At 38.9% G+C, this 21,641-nt stretch overlaps 1 protein-coding gene across 2 annotated transcripts in view; it reads right to left on the bottom strand.

The window, feature by feature from the left end:
* Window positions 1–21,641, bottom strand: part of adamts7 (a disintegrin-like and metallopeptidase (reprolysin type) with thrombospondin type 1 motif, 7) — a 100,895-nt gene that overhangs the window by 12,268 nt on the left and 66,986 nt on the right. For both annotated transcript variants that reach the window (XM_082160893.1, XM_082160894.1), the window contains 8 exons: window positions 21,462–21,609; window positions 15,097–15,223; window positions 14,763–14,976; window positions 10,923–12,650; window positions 9,685–9,837; window positions 9,398–9,571; window positions 9,138–9,284; window positions 3,133–3,295 (listed from right to left, as the gene is read on the bottom strand). In XM_082160893.1, coding sequence (XP_082017019.1) covers window positions 3,133–3,295; window positions 9,138–9,284; window positions 9,398–9,571; window positions 9,685–9,837; window positions 10,923–12,650; window positions 14,763–14,976; window positions 15,097–15,223; window positions 21,462–21,609 — 2,854 coding nt within the window. The remainder of the gene's footprint in view (window positions 1–3,132; window positions 3,296–9,137; window positions 9,285–9,397; window positions 9,572–9,684; window positions 9,838–10,922; window positions 12,651–14,762; window positions 14,977–15,096; window positions 15,224–21,461; window positions 21,610–21,641) is intronic.

The raw sequence follows: 21,641 nt of genomic DNA, 5'->3' as shown, positions 1-21,641 counted from the left end.
CGGACTTCAGTTGAAATGCCATGAAAATCCATTTGGACAGCGTCCAAAAGAATTCAATCCAAACGCTTATGCAAGACCTCTCTCAACATCCAAAACACTGTCAGTGAGGTGATCTCATCGGCAGCGTGCCTTGCCAAAAGAGGTTATTATCTGAGGCAAAGGAAAAAACAATACTATTAATAGCCCTTTGGGACGCCATTGTTTACAAATCTTGAGTGGGGAAGTCCACAGAAGGCACCCAGGATGGAAAATCAGTGAAGCAAAAGCCCCTCAGTAATACAAAAGGCTGTTAGATCCTCCAGCTGACACTATGACAATTTGAGCCAACAACCAGGTTTTTGGTAGTTGGTCAAGAAGCTGATTAATTTACTATCCAACATCAACAAACAAACTGAAACAAAGAAAGGAGATCCTATTCATTAGAGTGTTGAAGTGGAGTATTCCAGGGCTAGGAGTCTGGATCTAGAGTTAAGTATGCACCAACTAAATCATTAAATAATGGGTACAAAAAGGGAAATTAAGGTAGTCTCACATAGCAAATTTAAGCCACTTTTTGCCACTTTTTGCGTGCAGTATGACAGCATGAAGAGACTGTGGGTGGTAGGGTGACCAATGGGACAGTCTTGAAACTGGGAGAACCATCCAACCAACCAACCAAACAACCATCCATCCATCCATCCATCCATCCATCCATCCATCCATCCAACCAACCAAACAAACAACCATCCATCCAACCAAACAAACAACCATCCATCCATCCATCCATCCATCCATCCATCCAACCAAACAAACAACCATCCATCCATCCATCCAACCAAACAAACAACCATCCATCCATCCATCCATCCATCCATCCATCCATCCATCCATCCATCCATCCATCCATCCATCCAACCAACCAAACAACCATCCATCCATCCATCCATCCATCCCCCCAACCAACCATCACTTAAGCCTTGTTTACAGTTTGTCCACTTTCAGTCACTTCAAGAGGTAGTGGAAAACGCATTAAACCGCTGTACGCTGTTGTACATATTGTCACACTGTTGCTAAAATATGTTACTTTGCACACTCTTCATATCACAGTCCTGCAAAGATGACAATATTTACTCACATTTGCTGTCGTGTGGCAAAACATGAGAGCAGTTTCGTTTTAGACCAAACATATAATGGTGAGTGAGTGCGACCTGGACGCATCAATGAATGGTGAGATATTTTGCGAAACAAAATGATCCTGTCAGAAGTATTGCACGATAACTTTATTATAAATTTTTCCGTCTGTCTCATCTCAGTGAGCTTTTGTGAGGGTTTTTCGCATGCGCGCAGGATAAGGTGAATTTAGCGTTTTCCAAAAGTTTCTCATCCACACTGAAACGTCGGAAAACGGCTGAAAACGCTGGTGTGGACGGAGAGCACTTTTAAATGAAAACGCCGTTTTCAAATGGATCCGGATTAATGTAGACGTTACCTAAGATATAAAGTTTGCACCTGAAGACAACTATAAAAGTTTTTGCAAAGAAACAAATTATGAAATTCTCCGCACTATGAAAGGTCAAATTCAAGGTCTGCCATAGAACAACATCTTGAGGCCTGAAAAGTCTGTATGGATTAACATAAATAATACATCAAGTCTTAATGATTACTGAGGAGGGGAAAGCTGAGGTGTTTCATCTAGAAAAGCACAACATGGTGGCATAATTATTTTTTGAAATAATCATGAAGTCCTACTGACCTATCAGGTGAAATAATTATGAGCAAACATTGCTTTTCCAAAAAACTAATCAAACGTGGGTGGATTTCCTGGATCATTTCTTTCAATAGGTAAGGAATTAAACATAGGTACCACCAAACAGCTCACCACGAATCACATTTTAATTAGTACACTGAGCCAAAGCAATTTTCTCAGCACTAGAACATGACAGGCCTAGCGGTACATTTCAAAGTAATGATGATGGTAATTAAAGGCTGTGAGACAGGTGAGCTGCATTACTTGAAGAAGAAAGAAGTGACTGGAATATGAAGTAAAGGTTAAGGAAGTGAGCATTTTCATGCTTAATTTTCCAATTTGGTGATAACTGCTATCTGTGAACCTCAAATTAAGGATAATATTTAAATAATATATTATTCCTGTAAATTCGGCTAAAACCTCAGCAACGGGTTGTGAATGCCAATTTTAATCTAGATTCAATGCTAAGATCATAGAATGAAAAAAAAAGATCTTTTAGCTAAGATTCTTTAAGCTATAAGCTACAATCTTTTAGCTTTTGTCTTATTTGTCTGAGACTTCAACTCTTGTTGGCCTGTGTGTCGTTCTCTTTATATATCAGAATAATCATTGTCTGGCGTGTTGGACTGTGAACACAGCTTTCTTCTATCCCCAATGACCCATGACAAAAGAGCAGCAACGAAGGAGGATTCAGGGGTCCGTAAATGGCAAAGGTATTCTGTCCAAGTCCTCAGCAACCGGCAATAATCAAGCCAAACCAATCTAGAGGTGCAGCATTTGATGGAACTTTGAATAGCAAACTCAGGGGATAAACGTGTCTCTCTCTCTCTCTCTCTCTCTCTCTCTCTCTCAGTATGATTGCTGATAATGCAAGGCAATTTCTAAACCTACAAATGTAATTAGTATTCATGCTACCATGTAACTGCAGTTCACAATAACACACACCGTATTTATCAGAGCATACTGAGTGTAAAGGTTTGTCCTTTGGAAGTGTATGCAAAGTGGATTTGCTTTCGCAGTGCAGAAAACATAATCATGTCGACAACACGATCCAAACTCTTCCAGTCTCAGCTACAACACAGTGTTTGAGGATGGGACAACGTATATTGTTGTTCACAGGCAGCCAATAAAGACAATAAGCTGGAATTATGCACATTTGTTACAAACCTACAGGCAGATCAGAATCACTTCTTTCTTTTTGGAGACAATAACTCCATTTATAGTGCGCATTGATCTTTTAAACTTTGCAGACCTTTTTATGTTCTCAAACATCTGTATTACACACTGAATGAGAGGTAATATACAGAGAAGCTTAATAGGTGGACTTTAAAAATAAAATGAAATTGCACCCTGAATTTCTCAGTATGCATGTATACATTGTCTCTAGCACACAAAACTCTACTCACCAGAGGGGGCGCTGTCACAGTCATGAACGTTACACTTCTTTGTGTTCTTTGGTCGAGGTTCATGATCACAGTCCACATGCTCATTTTCATCCTCAAGCTCGGCCTTAGTGTTGACACATTTGACCAATCGCCGCTGAACGCCTCCTCCGCAGGACACAGAGCACTGCCAACACACAATAGACAAGCCTGTTACAGTTTTTCTCGATTGCTTAAACACATTTCTTGAAACTATGCCTCGTATTCTCAAAACTGTAAACACAAATCCATAACGTCTCACCCAATTCCCCAAACATCCTATTTTCAGGTCAAAATGAAGCTCTACACTCAAAACCATTCACTCTTGCTGAAAAACCAAACTTTGCCCTCAGACAGGACACACAAGTCCTCAAAATCACACACACACTACAACATAGTCTAACACACTGGTGCAATAAATTCAAAACAACATTTCCAAAACTGGTAAGTTATGTTGCCATTTTTTAATTTTTTCATATTTACTTAAGATGTGTGTGACCATCATATGACAGTAAAAGAGCACACACAAACCTTAGTCTAATATGAAATTGTATTGGAATGGTAAAGAGTGTTGGTACGTGACAGGAGGGACTCCACTCAAGGAGACAATATGATGAACACGTCTAAGAATGTTCCACATTATGGTTGAAATACCATTATTGGCCTAGAAAGATAACATTCTGGGAGTCAAGACTCAAAAGGAGAAAGGATGCCCTCCCTTCACTGTCACACTCTGTGTCACTCTGTTTGACTGTACGACTGCTGGCCTTTTCTTGCAAGAAAATAAACCTAATCAAAGACTATTGGAAATGTTTGTCTCTTATTCAGTGATAGAATTTTGTTTGCCACCACACCTCCCTGAAGGTTCTCGAGGCGACGGTAAAGCAACTCAAATTTGGCCTTACTCGTAGCCCAGCCTCCCTCACAGTCATACCATTGACAAAGACATGGGCAACTAGAGTGGCTTGAATTTCATCTGAGACTGCTTGTCTTCTTGCCCTTGCCCTTGCCCTTCCTCCTCCTCCTTATCCCTCCTCGATCTCTTCCTTCATGTCTTTCTGGATCCATTGTTCCAAAACTCAATAAACTGATTTGGGCCCTTTTATCTATTTATTGAAGGATCTGATTGATGTGTGTTAAATTTTGACTCTTAGTGTTTCCAGCTGGGTAATTGTGTCTAACTGAGCTGAAGCTGTGCTGACTTGAGTGAACAATATTGAATGCTAGTGCTTTATACATGACAACATGGTCTAGGCAATGAGAAATGAAGGGATTTGTGTGTAGAGTTTTGCAGTGACAGTTCAACAAATCTGACTCATGTGTCAAAACAGGGAATAGTGTTTATAGTTTAGGGAAATGGGTGTGCTTTTTGATAAATGGCATTATGGTTTTGAAATTTTAGTTCAAAAGCCTGGTTATAGTGTTTAAGCAATCGAGAAAAACTGTAAACACCCAGTACGGTTTCTACAATCCAATCAAGAAAACAGTCGGATGAAAGCGTTTACATGCTTTTTTTTTAATTCAGGTCTACGCCACACCTTTCAATCCAATTTAAATATCATTCAGATTGAGCTTAATTCGGATCGACTGAGGTGTTTACATGAAGGCTTTTCAGTCCGATTAAGCCACCAATCCAATTATAAATGGATTATTTGAGTGCATGAAAACAGTGTTACAGTACATGACCAGTGCCCACCGTCTCTCTGACCTGTAGAATTAAAAAAGGCGGTGCACAAGGTTTGAAGGACTTCAATATTTTATCATACGAACACTCCCAGACAAAATACAATGGAATGTTAACATTGTGGAATCTTAACATTTTGTTGTCCAATTAGGAAACCTAATTATAGTACAAGGCCGTTACACAACACAATTTCTGTACATACACTGGTCCAAATGTATGTGTTTACCATGATCACTGAACACAGCAGTGATGTAGAGAGGAAGTATAGAAGGCGGTTCAGATGCTGTGAATATGTACCCAAGAGGGTAGACCAAACATTAGCAACTTAATGTGCAGGATGAGCATTGTGAGTTCATGGAGACAGGGATAGCTGCAGGTCGGAGTAATGGGTGTGCCGAAAGGTAATCTGCTACTCCAGAAACTAACTCCTAAACCTACCACACACTAGGGATTGCTCCGACTAGTTGACTTTAACGCTCTGCCATGACGCTTTAAGCTTGACGTCGACTAGTCGCTGGTCATGGCCTATAGAGGGCGCAACAGGATAAGAAATCTTGGAAGTCCATTTTAAAACTCCGTGTCCAAACAGTTAAAATGACAAATAAATGCATACTCTGCTCCACAAGATGTTTGATTATACTATCTAGATGCTCAAAATTGATCGGGAGAATGCACGTTTTAAACAGCTTATTGTACTCATAAGTTTATCACCGTTCTGCATTGTAACGCACACACATACAGAAGCTTGCACATCATGCGCAGATCGCGCACACAGAGAATCATTCAGTAGCGCAGAAATGTATTGTCAACACTGTTATGTGATTTATCAATAAAATATCTTAGAAACTGAAAAGTTCTACCTTATATGTATGCGTTTTCACACCTGAGAGTCTGCACCAAGGTCCGAACCAAAGTTCATGTTTTGATACATTGTTTATATTTGGTTAGTTTTAGTTTGGTTTCACATTGCAATTCTGCGAGCGCACTAAAGAACTTTACATGACGTACTTGCGTCCTGTCGTTATCATCTATGTGGGCTGCATCTTGACATTGATTAGTTTGTAAACGGACGTGCGTCTGACGTCAGCGTGTTGTTAATTCGGCGGGTAACTTTGACAAGAATGAATAAACAGACGCATATCGTTGCCACTATACTGTTATTATTATGGAATTGCTCCCTGCAGCACCAGCTATATACTCGAGGTTAGTTCACATTCGGCAAATGAACGTTGTGCGAACATTTTATCCGTCACCGGCAGGACGCAGGACATATATGTGTGTGTGTGCGCGCGGGCGCAGCTGGAAGAAACGCTGTGGGCAGGACTGACAGATCTGCACATTAATATTCTTCCTCAGTTGTTCAGGCTACGCGGGAACCACCGGAACTTCCTGTAAATGTTCTGAAAGTCCGAACCATACAGAAAATGCGTTCACACTGGAAACGATCCAAACCCTTGTTCAGTTTGATTCGGACCGAGACTACCTCTTTTCGTCGGACCAAATTTCGTCTGTTTGGTCTGGACCGTGGTCCGGGGGAGGTTTCACACCTGTAATTTTGATTCGGACCAAACTGAAAAGTCAGAAAATCTGGACCAAACAAGGGTAGGTGTGAAAGGGCCCTTAGGGTGCTTTCACACCTGCCTCATTTAGTCCGGTTGAATCGCACTAGAGTTCGTTTTCCCCATTGGTGCAGTTCGTTTGGGCAGGTGTGAATGCGGCAATCGCACTCGGGTGCGCACCAAAAGCGGACCAAACAAGCGTACCGAGACCTCCTGGAAGAGGTGGTCTCGGTACGCTTTGAAACGAACTCTGGAGCAGTTCGTTTGTGGTGAGAACGTGATCCGACCTCGAACAGAACCAACTGCCAAAGAACTGCGCATTTTTGGATTAAGCCAGTTGCTGTAGTCAGCTGCGCTGTGCATTATGGGATGAGGAGAAATGTTTGTTGACAGTTTGCAGTTGTGAGGAGGTGCGGAGCTTGATAGAAATTATTATTAACATTATTTTTGACCCGCATCCTCGGTTCATTCTCAAATATTATTGTTTGTCTAAAGTGGTGTAGAGAAACTATATGATAAAATATGACCAAGGATACAATCAGCCCACGCAGTCGTCTCTCCATAGTAAACAGTGGCGTGTTGTCTGCCGGATTTTCCACCTCTTTGTTCACTTCCGGGAGTTCTGTTGGAATTTTCCCGCACGTTAATTCTGACCAAACGAAGTGCAGTTATGGAAATGCGTTCCGAGTGATGTGGATGTTGTCTCGTGACTGCATTTTGATTCGTTTTATCAACTCATAAACTGATTCGGACCAGAGCGATTAGTGTGGTGTGAAAAGGAACCAAAACGCCTTAAAAATGCTACAAAGTATAATTTTTCGCCCTTGGTCCGGACCAAATGAACCGAACTACAGATGTGAAAGCACCCTAAGTAACTAAAAACCACAGCTTCAATATTATTAGAGAATTAATTCACACGCAATCACTCTGTCACTAATGTATTCATATAAATGTTTACTGTGCTACTTTATCTGATTTAGAACGAGCAGAAATCTGTGAGAAATAGAACGACCCAAAGACAAAAGAACTGATAAAAATAAGCTGTTAAGTATAGCCGTGTGGGAAGCACTGTGTCAATATCCCATATCTGTGCACATGGCAACCTGCATTCGTGTCTCAGCTCGAGGGTCAGGCTTATTTGTTCATTAATGACGTCATCAGCGTCTAGTCGACGTCGAATCGACTTTCATTACATAAATGTCGACTTTAAAAAAATCATTTCAACCCCTACCACACACCCTAACAGGCAGCTTTCACTGCCAATTGTAAAGGCCTTAAAGGGATAGTTCACTTTGAAATAAATTTTTGGTATGTTTTAGCTTACCTCAAGGGCATCCAAGATGTAGGTGTCTTTTTTTCCGCAGTAGTTTCAATTTTGATATTTTTAGGTCAAACCGTTCTTGTCTGTCAGTCATATAATGCAGGTCTATGGTCACTGTCTCAAAGAGCATGCACAGAGTCCAAATTAAAACAATTCCCCGTCGTGTACGCAGACTGGTGCATAGATATATACACTAGATGTCGCCTTAAAGACATTCGTTCCAATGAACTGCCGTAGACAAGGCGACATCTAGTGTGTATATATCTATGCACCAGTCTGCGTACACGTCAGATCAGATCACTCGGACATGGCTGTGTATAAGTGGTAAAAACGATATAAATACTGTTCGTTTTCTCACACAAACCGCTCGTTTCGTGTCTTAGGCCATCAATGTGTACTTATGATGGGGAATTGTTTAATTTGGACGACGGGGAATTGTTTTAATTTGGACTCTGTGCATGCTCTTTGAGACAGTGACCATAGACCTGCATTATATGACTGACAGACAAGAACGGTTTGACCTAAAAATATCAAAATTGAAACTACTGCGGAAAAAAAGACACCTACATCTTGGATGCCCTTGAGGTAAGCTAAAACATACCAAAAATTTATTTCAAAGTGAACTATCCCTTTAAGGCAAATCCCTACGCCTATTACTCTAACTTGCAGATACCCACACTTGAGTTCATGTGGGTGCATTTGACTTCACTGATTGTCCAATTATGTTATTTCCTACATTTAAGTTTGACATTCTGCACACACTGTGATTAGTCCATTACATATCTTTATCTTTGAATATCTGAAAAGAAAAACCGAATGAGAGAAATTTACAAACGAATCAATCTGTAATTTTCTTCCACTATTTGGGATGTTGCCATTTTCAGAAATTGCCACAACAGAAAAAAACTACATAAATCAGTAACTTTCAAAGAAATGTTTGCTTGTCAATGTTTTTTTTAATGTTTTTTTTATTCCTTCTAATACATAATAAATATACTGGCCAAAGTTGTGGGTGGTTGGGGATTTACAAGTGGTTGTGGGGTAGTATTTTAAGGGTAGTATTCTTGTTCTCAAATCTTCACTTTTACATTCAAACCAGTCATGAGATGTAACAAGGTTTGTTCTCACTTTCTTCTTCTTTGCTGTCTTCTAGTTGTATGGTGTATTGCTCACTGTTCTGCGCTTATGTAACCAAACAGATGTTCTTGGTTTTAATGGGGCAGGGCAAGATTTTGAATGTTTTTCAATAAAACAAATCTGAGATTCTGAACAGAACCCAGCAAATGGTGTCCCTCTAATTCTGATTATGTGGACTATTTAGTTCACACCTTTAGATGCATCAATTGCTATCTAGTGCAGAGACACACTGTTAAACCGGATGACTTGTAAAAATGAAATGCTTCCTCAAGAGATGTTTAACACTCACCTGACCCCAGGATCCAGTAATCCACTGGTTGCATGGATGGATGTTGCAAGTCTGGATGTAGCTGGGCTGCCCGTCGTCATCACATTTCCCAGTTTCAGGGCAAGTGACCAGCCTTTGTTGCTCCCCAACTCCACACAGCTCTGAACACTGTAGACATAGATAGTGGACACACAGAGATGAAGAGAGTAGAGTGAAGATCAGGAAACAGACGCAAAGAGCTAAGGAGGGGAGACCAGCTACAGAATGTGAAACCTCTTTACCTGCCCCCAAGAGGAGGTGTACCAATCTAAACAGTTGTGGATGTTACAGGGAATTCGGACAGGAGGTCTAGGGGAGGCGGCCTGGCAATGAAACGGCCTCAGCGACCTTTGATCTCGTGTGTCGTAACACTGAATCTCTCGAACCTTCACTCCCACACCACAGTTTTTCGAGCACTGCCAAAATAGAAATCAGGGGTAGAAACTTCCATTGTTTCATTGTTCATTGTTCCATTGTCACTGGAAATTCATTGATTTTATTATGTTTTGCTGCATGCATGTGGACTTACTTTACTCCACTCTCCAATTTTCCATGCAGAGCAGGGTCGAAGGTAGCAGCGGCGCGCTGGCACTGGCCTAGTAGCTAAATCACAGTCTGATTCTTCACCAGTGCTGCAGGACACTGATCTCCAGATGGCACCAAGCCCACAACTTGTGGAGCACTACCATACAAAATAATTTTTAGTAATGAAGTATCGGTTGACACTGAAACAAGCATGCAACCCTGCTTTAAGTAATTTATCCAAGACCCATTCCTGGATCAACATTTTTATTAACTACCTAATCAAATTTTAGAGTTCCTTTAAACATTAGAGGTTATGGGCTTCAACAACGTTCTTATTAATGTATCATACCTTTGATTTTCAGGTTATGAAACCTGGCGTACACTTACACACTAGCTATGTTTCCATCCAAAGTTATGAATTGAACTTGCGCACAAAATTGGACGATCACATAAAACATTTGCAAGCACAGTTTCCATCCAGTGACTTGAAGAGAACAAAATCGTAACTTCCTGATAAACTGCCGCCAATTATCACTAAGAAAATACAATAAATTACTTGTGCCTCAGAACATGCAGACGAAGCGCAATAAACGCGGTCATGTTATCCTGCTTCCGGAGGCAGATGCCTGTTGTTTGAGAATGCAGTTGTGTGAGAAAGTTCCGGGAGGGAATTATACTGAACACTTTGACAACAGACTTCGGCTCAGGCATTTCAAAATGACCAAAGCAACATTTCAGATGCTGTGTAACGAGATCGATCCACTGGTTAGTCCAGTTATACCGTCTCATTGTGCAAAGTCACATGACATTTTTTTATACGCATCAAGGAATTTATTCGGCAAATGTGTTTCCACTATAGTTTATGCGCATGTCTTCTTATCGGATAAAAACTTTTTTTTAATACACATTTTTAGAATGTATGCACATCTTGGCATTTCCATCCAGTGTTTTTTTTTAATGCAATATCCTAAAATTCACATAAAAATGGGTGGATGGAAACATGGCTACTGTCTGACTTTAAGGATGGATAGCTGTACCACTTGATCCTTTATATCCATTTTTGGTGCTAAAATAACATGAAAAATCTCATTACCTGAAAGACAAGGTTATGTTTGTTTTGAAACCAAAAGCTGTGATGTCAGCATAATTCAAGGACTTTTATCATGGTGGCCGACTGCTGTTTCTCAGCCCATGCTGGTTTCATATCTAGAGAATGTGAGGAATGCATAATTAGCTACTCACAGCGCTCCAGTTGCCTTTTTTCCAGTGTGCAGGGGAGGCCGATGGGGAAAGGGAAGACATGACCAGCCCAGTGGGCATCATAGGGCTAGAAGAATGCACTGAATGCTCAATGCTAATGCCCTGAGATGGCTGCTCAGTAGGAGTAGAGAGGGTCGGGTTCAGCCCAGTAGGTCTAAGCGTTCGGGAAATAATAATCTCATTGTTATCAATCTCTGTCCAGCGAGGTAAGGGGATCGGAGTTCCCCAAGGCTCTATTCTAGGCCCGTTTGTCTTAGTTGTTGCAATGGTTCCTAAATACCAACTGTGAGGTTCTGCTGCAATTGTAGTGTCAGGAATCAGAGTTGGAGTGAAGAATGGGGGCTCAAGATCACTTTCTGTTTCTGTAGGAGGTAGAGCTGTTGTTCCAGCTGCTGAGGTCATGCTACTGTAATGTTTGGCTGGGATAGAGGAAGTCAGAGAAGGAACAGACTCTTGAGAAAGGCTATCTGAGGTCGTAGTAAACTCTCTTACAGCGGGCCATGGTTCACTAGCCTTCGTTTTAGTTGTTGGGTCAGTGAAAACTTCATATTTTGCTAACTCATTACTAGAGGCACTGCTTAGAAGATCCATTGGGTGAGGAGTTGCACTCAGTGAGACTGCCGGCGAGGTCGTAATCCATTGTAATTGAGTAGTGGGATTATAAACATGTGTGTTCTCAAACTGAGACATACTTTTTGGTTCATAATTTTGAGTGCCATGCTGAGGTTGAAAGCTTTCCCAGTCACTTTCACCCACAGGAACATCTTCACCAAACTCCCCTTCATTCTCATCTTCAGTTACTGGCATTGTGGTTTTATCTTTTTGATTGCCGTTGTATTCGTCGTGGTTATTTGAATTTCCGTTCAAACTTACATGTGTTTCAGGAGTTAAAAAGATGTTTGGCACAGTGTCATATGATAATGTGTGCTTGTCCTGAGGGGAAACATCTGCAGTGGATGGAGGTTTCCTTGTAATGCTGATGTCCTGACTCAAGCCAATATCAAAGTCTGATGCCTTCAATTTGTTAAATAACCTGGTAGCTACAGAGGATGGTTCAGTTGTTGTAATGACAGGTAGAAAATAGTCCTCAGCAAATAGCTCATCATTATTTTCATCCATTACATCTTTCTTTTGAGGCCCATGCCCTTCGGTACCCTTGCTTGTAATGCTGTCAAAGCGAATAGTGGTGGGACTGTATTGGTTTGCAGTGGTGGATGGTGAAGAGGTAGTTACGGGGACATCTGTCCCTGCCAGATAAACGTCTCCATGTTTTATTCCTGAGTTATCAAACATATCATTTTCATCTTTATTAAGGTCATACGACAGATCCTCATGGAATTTTATAAAATTATAGTCATAGTAAAAATCATCAACTTGAAGATTTTTCACAATAGAATTTTCAGAGGACTTTTCAATATGACTGTAATGTGAGAAATCATCTTCTATAATGTCATTGAGGTCAACATTGCCCCTGGGCTGATTTAGAGTAAGACTGTCATGAGGTATAGCTTTTATCTCATTGAAAAATTCTTTGCTGGACGCTCCACTTCCTGACCAGTCGGTGCCAAAGTTGTCCGAGTTTATGGGGCAGTCCTTGGCATAGCATGGCATGGTTGAATTAGGCTTGGCTTTCGGATCACAGTCTACACCAGTATTCCAGCTGCAGGTCACGTCACGTGTGCGGAAACCAGCTGCACAGCTCACTGAGCACTGAGGAAGAAACAAGACAGTAAGAGCTGTCAATGTCAGAACACTGTCTCACATCGATTTAAAAATAGAAATGAAATAGCAATTGAGACCGTTCTGTATATCAATGAGTCATAAAAGAGTCGCCTTTGTGCAGTTTTATCCCATGAAACAAAATCTGAAGGTCGTCTTATGAGAAAGTACGGAGTAGTCATAAAGCATGTATAGTGTTTGTAGTATTGACAGCATTATTGTGAAGATTAATGTTCCCCTCAGTTCAAATAATGTGATGAAGTAGTACTGTGGTATAGAGATAGTTCCAATAGCATGTGAAAAAAATTATACTTGTTAGTCAAATCTACTCACTTTTCTCAAATTATATTTATAATTTGGTTCAAACCTTAATTTTTCATTTAATATTAATCAGAAATGATATATATATATATATATATATATATATATATATATATATATATATATTTGGGGTCAGTAATATTTTTTAATGTTTTTAAAAGAAGTATCTTCTGCTCACCAAGGCTGCATTTATTTGATAAAAAACAATAAAAAAAAACAGTAATATTGTGAAATATTATGACAATTTAAAATGACTGTTTTCTATTTTAATATATTTTAAACTGTAATTTATTCCTGTGATTAAAGCTGAATTTTCAGCATCATTACTCCAGTCTTCAGTGTCACATGATCCTTCAGAAATCATTCTAATATGATGATTTGATGCTCAAGAAACATTCATTATTATTATCAATGTTGACAGTTGACAAAACAGTTGTACACATTTTTTTCAAAATTCTTTGATGAATAGAAAGTTCAAAAGAACATCATTTATTTAAAATAGAATATTTTCTAACATTATAAATGTCTTTACTGTAACTTTTGATCAGTTTAACTCATCCTTGATGAATAAAAGTATTGATTTATTTTATTTATTTCCCCCCAAAATAAAATTAAAATTCTTACTGACCCCAAACTCTTGAACGGTAGTGTTTAATGTTACAAAAGCTTTAGATTTCAGATAAATGCTGTTCTTTTGAACTTTCTATTAATCATAGCATCATGAAATAAAAATGTAAAAAACTGTTTTCAACATTGATAATAATCATAAATGTTTCTTGAGCATCAAATCATATCAGAATGATTTCTGAAGGATTATGTGACACTGAAGACTGGAGTAATGATGCTGAAAATACAGCTTTGATCACAGGAATAAATTACACTTTACTTTATATTCAGATAGAAAACAGATGTTTTAAATTGTAATAATATTTCACAATAGTACGGTTTTTGTTTGTATTCTTAATCAAATAAATGCAGCCTTGGTGAGCAGAAAAAACATTAAAAATCTTACTGACCCCAAACTTTTGAACGGTAGTGTGTATATATATATACACATATGCATGTATATATTAAAGATTTGTATTATTTATATATAAAATATTAATATTTATATATAATATCAATTATGTATAAATATATATACACAGTATATACATGTAAATATTTCTTAAATATATACATAATCGTTGCCCAGCACTAATATTAATATATATATATATATAGTGCTGCCATAATGCTACAAGGCTGTGCAGACAATCTCAGTAAAACCTTTCTTCACAGATCATTCTGTCCTCTTTAAGAATGTCATAATCACATTTCAATCATGACAACTCTCAGAGTGTTTGGCATGGTAACGGATATGCCAATGGTGATATGTTTGGTCTTGGCGGAATAGATCTTCTAGGCTTTTGCTGTTATTGCTGCTGCTGCAGAGCAAGTACGAGACTTGCTCCTGCCAATACACACACGACACGCTGCTGTGAGCAAGTAAGACATGCCGCTGCTGTACAATATAGTGTACATGAATTACCCATAGCAGATCTATACAGGTGGAGCTGGGGAAGGTGGAGGGTTTCTGAAAGCGCGCTGCAACTGCTACAGCAAATGCTGACCAAGTATTTGAAGGTTGAGCAGCGAGCTCATTGGCTACTGAAACAGCAGGACCAATCAGCTGTGCCCTATAGAGAATGATGTGATTGCAAGCAGGTTGAGTTAAGGACCGATCAGCCTGCGCCATCTAGAGTTTCAAGACAGAACTTTGTAAGTATATAGCCAGCTCACCTCTGACCAGCTTCCAGTAGTCCAGTCAGCAGGACAGGACACGCGTGTGTTACACCGGACAATTGACTCAGGCTTAGGCAAGCGTTGACATTCAGTGGGCTGAAGCGCTCGTTGCTCATCCAGCCCTAGGCTCTGAATACACAGCACTGTTCTCTTCCTAAGCCCCATGTCCCCACAGCTAGATGAGCACTTCTGCCAGTCTCCAACCCACCATCTGATGATGACACAGAAACATCACAGGAATTTATTGCAATTTTACTGCACTTAAAAGCCATTAGGTGGGATGCTGCTGATGGGTGTGTAAAGCAAAGGACTGTTCAGCTGTAAAACTCACATGGCTGGACAAGAGCCCTTATTACAGGTAGTTTGCTTGTCATCAGGCTTAGAAGACTGATCACAGTAATGCTCCTCAACGATCCCAGATGTTCTCTCCACACAGTGTACAACTTGCCTTTGCACACCTGAAAACAAGAGGAGCAGTTGTTTAGAAAAAAGCCATGTTTGCTAATGCACACAAGTATGCACTCGACAATTATTTTCAACTCAACAAGAATTTCTATCCTAAAAATGGATTAGTAAATGTTGAGATTCACATGAACTAAGATTAATAAATACTGTAAGTACTGTTCATTGTTATCTCAATGCTGTGAAATGCCAACAACACTAAACTGAAAATTTCAAAAAATGTCTGTGGTTTGAACATTTTCTGATCATCTTATTTTCCTCTGGGAATGAATTTGAACTATTTGAATATAAGAAAAATCTTGAGCTCAGAAATTCTGTAGTTCAAAATCAGACATGGGATCAAATTCATGGCCTCTGATATTTACCACCTTCACTTCTCTATTATTATTCTATTTTAGGAATTGAATTGACTCCAAAAGGAGGAGGGATAGCTCTTCTTGTGTACTCCTCATCCTCGGGCTGGTTTCGACCTTTATTTGACCGCTTTGAGAAGCAAAGTTTCCAATAGAGAGATGAAGGGACCCACAGTCCTTCACAGGTGTTTAAAGAATGTTATCAGATGAACCCTCAAACAGATGGGCCAAAGGGCCTCGGGGACCATGCGTCAGTTTGCACTGATTGGTGCGACCCCCAAAAGACACGGTGTCACAAATGACCTGATCTCATGTCATATGTTCAATTACAGATGCATGTTTAACTCAAGATACTTATGTTTTCAGAATCCCACATTAGGGCTGTTGTTTAACATGTTAATTTGGTGGATTAATTATGGAAAAAATAACGATAATCCTTAATCGCGTTCAGTGTGAAAGGCCCTTTACACCGCATGCAGTTTAGTTATGAACACGACTGACTGCATGATGAAGCCTACTAGAATGCGGTTAAAATTCCACTAAAATTCAAGATATGGGGGCAAAAAATGCCTCAATATGGGTTTTTGTCTCATGTTTATATCATATGATATAGCAATATATTTATATTGCAAAGGCTGAAACTTTCGTGCTGATGAAGTATTGACCTGTCAACTGTACAGAGCATCGTTCACGTTCATGATGTCACAACATTGCATTATTAGTATTCAAAAAATTGTTACTAGCCAACTGGCGACGGACACCGTTTCATACACTAGGCCCTGGCTTTAAATCATTTGGGAGTGATTTCTCAGCCAAAATTATTGTGTGATTAATTTGCGATTAATTCAGTTAATATTCGGCACATCATGCAATTAATTAGATTAAAAGCAGTGCTATCTTGTATTTCTTTCAGTTGCACAATGGAAGCAATACACAGGATGACTTTGCCCACACACACGTATTTAACAGTTTATTAGCTTATACTCTGAAGTAGTCTCGCGTAGCCAGATCTTCAAGTTGACAACAGTCCGTATATGCATGACGTCTGAGGCTGAGACCAACTCTGAAGTCACTAAAGTTCATTATTTTTTATTATTATTTTTTTTTACATATTAAATGCATAGTTCAGCTCATTTTAAAACATTATTTGATGTACTGGGAACCCTTAGTTTGAGTTTGGACCGACAAAGCTTTAATTCTGCTGTTATGATATAGAATAATTGATTTACCTGCTGTGTCAGACCAATTAAATGATGGCATTTGTTTGAGCACTTCAGTCAAATTAAAAATGAACAGCGGTTAATTGCATCTAAAAATGATCATATTCACTCCAACTCTTCAGAACTATCGAGAATGGTGCTCTTGGGGTATATGGACACAGTTTTTGTAACATTCTACTTCATTTTCATATTGTATAACAAATAACATTACAAATTAATGTTACTTAAAAAAAAACTATGTGTGCTGTGCAATAACCTTTAACAGAGCTGTTGATGGCCAAAAGCAAAATATAAAATAAATTCATTTTACAAAGTGCAAAGAACACATTTAGCTAAAGACAAACAAATGGCATTTCATGGGAAACTATCCACTGATCATCATCAACAAGAATCAATAACATTTACTTTAATTTAAAGAGGAGTCACTTGAGTAAAGTATTAAAATATACAGCAGCATTGCATTGACTTCAAAGGGGTCATGACAGAAGAAATACAATTTGCCTTGATCTTTTGACATATAAGAGGACTTTGCACCATTAAAAACATCCTGCAAGTTTCATAGCTTAAAACGTTCTTCTCATTAAATGTATTTAATCAAGCTCCAAAATGGCTCATTTTGATATTACGGGATCTGTGACATCGCACAGGCAAATATATTTGCATATGCCCGCCCCCAGAACAAGACATCAACCAATAGTTTCACATCATGAATGCACTATAGGCTCCGCCCCCTGGCATTCAGTCGCTTAATGGCAGACATTTGCCTACACTGACAAATACAAATACAAAACAAACAGAAACCATTATAATGGCTGATGCTGTCTACACTGATGGAGAATACAGATGTGCGTTCAGTTTCTGACGTACTCCACACGCTTAATAATGCCTTGACTGTAAATTACAGTTTTATATGCATGTTTTCAATAGCAAGTGGGTGTTGATACTGAAAACAATAATTTTCCGCATATATATTTGTTTTGTTATTATGCAATAAACTTTTTTAACATCATAAGTGAACCTCAAGGAACATATTAAAATAATAATGAAAAACAATCCATGTCATTCATTACCCCTTTAAGAAACTCCATCAGAGACCCTGTCCAACTTAGTTTACAGGTTTCTGGAACCTCACGTATACAAAGGACGAGATATTCAGTCTAATAATTCAAACGCTTGTCTCTGTGTACATTTTACTTCCTAATTTTCCACCCAATCACCTCAGTATACGAACCTCTTTCTATTAGCAAAACTAAATGAAATTATTAACAAATAAATGTGTTGTATGCGATTGGTTCAGCTTCATAACTACCAGCTTCTCTAAATAATTTCTACCAACTCTGTCATTATCACAGCCTGTTGACAACAAATCCATCCATTTTCTTGTACTTTTCTATCTCTAAATGAAAAGAGCTCTACATAAAACTTTAATCCCTGTTTTGAATACATCATTTAAATGGTACCTTTACCATAAAAGCTCTGCTTCCCGCAAAGTGCAATTACATGCAAATCCCTGATTTCAGCTGCCTTGTAAAAAAAGGTCTCTGAGATACAAAGAAATGAAATATGTAGCAAAATTAGTAGTAGTTGTTGTTCTTTTTAGTCATCCTTACATAAGCAGCGAGAATCACATTTGAGGAATGAGGAAAAGATTTTTGTAAAAAGAGCTTGTAAAAACTCCCAGGATGTTTATCATAATTACACTTTGATTATCAATATGTCAATATTAAGCAATATGTTTAACTGAGTATGAATGACACTGTAAGAACTTCAAATGTACTTTCTTAAACATTGAAGACAGTATTTCTTCCTGCATGGTTCCTAATTACATTCATAACAACCCTGGCAGATTTTAAAAGGCCTTCAACATCATTAACTGGAAATGCTTGGCAGATTAACCCGCCAGCTGACCAAAAAAACCCCCCAAAAAACTGCGGTGATCCCTGGGTCAAATTAGACACACTTTAAAAACCATTAAACATTCTCTGAATTTTTGATTAGAGAACAACAAGTCTAAAGATCCCATTTGTTGCTGAAAATTATGAAAGGCCATCATTTGTCTTAACAAGTGTTTCCAGCAACAACATCATACCAATGAAAGTGAAATTATGCATGAAATCGATCAGAGCCAGTCAGAGTATATTTGATGTTTATCATAGAGCTATGTGGAGCAGGTTTTGAACTAATGATGTGTTGCAATCCAGTTGCAATCCAACTGGAATCTAAACTTCCCTCTTTCCCCAACTAAGTAGTATACAAAAAACAGTACTTCACATCATTAAGATGTCTACATACACAGTATTTATGAAAGCCAGGTGAAATTTCAGCTTTTAATGTTGTGTTTTTAATATGCTTTAAGACAAACCATGTGTAAATTCATAAGTCGACAGCATTGCTGAGTATTTCCTCCTTAAAACTGCAGTGAACCAAAGACAGTCTCAAAAACACGCTTTGAAATCGCTGGTGTTTCTGACGTCACAAACTACCTTGTAACCAATCAGATCAACGTGTGATCGTCAACGGTGATCAAAGATGAGTTTTCAGGTATAAAATGATTGACTAAAGTGGGACTTTAAGGTTGCTGTCACACTAGCACTTATGGTGCGCACTCGAGTTCAACTGACGTCAGAGTTCGGTTCGTTTGGATGACGTGAACGCTGTTTTCCGAACTTGGGTGTGTTCACACAAACCGTACCCGAGTCTGCATAAAAAAACTGTTCTGCGGTACGGTTCGCTGCTGATATGAATGCAATTGTACTAAGTGAATCGCTATTGATGACACATGATTTAATAAAACTATTGTATGTTTATGTGCATCTCGCTCACTCGTTTCTGCTGGACTCCCGCATTCTTCAGAACAAATTTAGAACATTCAAAAACCAAAATATATGTTGTGAGCAACACTATGCACAGGGCTTAATTTGAGCCGTCACCTCCGACGTTGGATCCGGAACCTTTTTTATTGGATCCGGCACCTCCTGTGTCACTATGGAAAATAAATTTTAACCACTTCATTAAGTTTTGTTTTGTAGAAAACCTTTCTTTAAAGTGAATTTCGTTTTGTATAAATTGTATCTTAATTTTAATAAATTTTTCATCAACCAATTGCCTGGATTTAATGAATAAGAAGCAAATATAACAGACAATATAATCATGGAGGCGCCCACACGGTCACTTGCATTGCACGTTAACAGGAGCGCATTTCATCCTAACTTAACGAAACTCAGTGTATGCCTCAAACAGACATGAGAAATCAAATCAAATACGCAAAGCTTGAAATGTCTTTAAATGAAATAATTAAAAAAGAAAAAAGAAAAAGGCTACTCTCTGATTATGTAATCCATTATGTGCATTTCTCTCTATAGGCGCGTTCACTACGGAGATGGCGATCGTCAACTTCATCTTTGCAGTCGACACTGTCAGAAAACACTAGTTTATTAATAAAAATCAATGCACGCGTCACCGGATTTTACAAATGCACATCTTGCTTGTTGCACGCACACATATTATGTCGAAATAACGAGATATTATGTTGAAATAACATTATTATTAATAATAGCCTACATCTTTTAGAATATTTGATTGAATGCTGAATGTTGAATGCTTTAATTGTGATCATTAAAATAACAGAATATTAAATATTTAGTGGCCAAGTTTTGCGCAGCTCCCCCTGTCAATGATCTAGCAACCCCTCAGCACATGCGTTAAAAATTCTCTGGCGCCGCCCCTGCAGAGAAGCTACGTAGGCAGTGTCATTTTTTTTTTGTTCCGTTACCTCCAACCCCCGTTTTGAGTCGCCGGATCCTAGAATATTAGGCTGCTGTCACTTTAAGACTGAATGCATGGATCCAATATAATGGTACACATCAGATTTCTTTCTCAACTGTCCACTCAAGACATAACCAACTGTGTTTTCGACAATATTTTGACATAATTTAGTGTGTATTTGTCTGTTCAAGGGCAAGAAGATGTGAAAGAATCAATTCCGTGTTTGTGAGAAACGTGCCTCTCTGTGTGTGCGCACAGATAACAGTGCGCAAGCACTAAATTGGCAAGACAAAACACGCACAAATGATAAACTTTCCCTCTATGATGGTTAACCTTAGGAATTAATCCGCAAATCGCATGCGTGCATACGGATCACGGATCAACTACGATCTGTTTAACCCCTAAAATCTACATGAGGAACTTTTTCACCCTCACGCAAAACTCCCCATCATGTAGATTAAAATGACTGGATTTCAATACAGCAAATGCGACAGCACCTTACTAGACCATATTATACCATTATTGAAGTCTTTTTTCCAATGTATCGAAGCTTGCTTGAGCTGGGATGTTTTAACAACACAAATTTGAGCATCAGCTTGTCCAAAGTCTGTTTCCTATAAAGTTTAATTCGGGACAGTTCAGTTCACTGTCTGTCTGCAATTATTGAGAAAGCAATGTGTGCCAGAGAGCTAATTTATAGCCGAAAACTAGCAATTGAGCCAGACTGAGAAACTCAGCTATTTTCTGCACTTTTTAGCATAATATGAAACTGTAACAGGGCAGTTACCTAAAGTAAATACATAAAAAGTGCTGAGGCAGATCAGTCAGGATTGGCTCGAGTTGTACATGAGTGTAAGTTAAAAGTGAATGAGTACAACAACAAGACGACTCCTTACCAGTTCCACATGTGGCGCTGCACTCCGTCCAACTCCCATAAATCCACTGGAAATAAGAGACAGCAGTGCCGTTGTTGGAAACGACAAGAGTGTCTCTGCTTATGGTGTACTCGTACCTCACCCCAGGATTCGACTCTTGAAAAAGCAGCTGGAGAACATTGAGGGCAGATTAAAGAGAAA

This window comes from Leuciscus leuciscus (assembly GCF_965113295.1).
Source record: "Leuciscus leuciscus genome assembly, chromosome: 2".
Classification (NCBI taxonomy): Eukaryota; Metazoa; Chordata; class Actinopteri; order Cypriniformes; family Leuciscidae; genus Leuciscus; species Leuciscus leuciscus.
The sequence above is the reverse complement of the archived record's forward strand: the minus strand, read 5'-3'. Positions and strand labels throughout refer to the sequence as shown.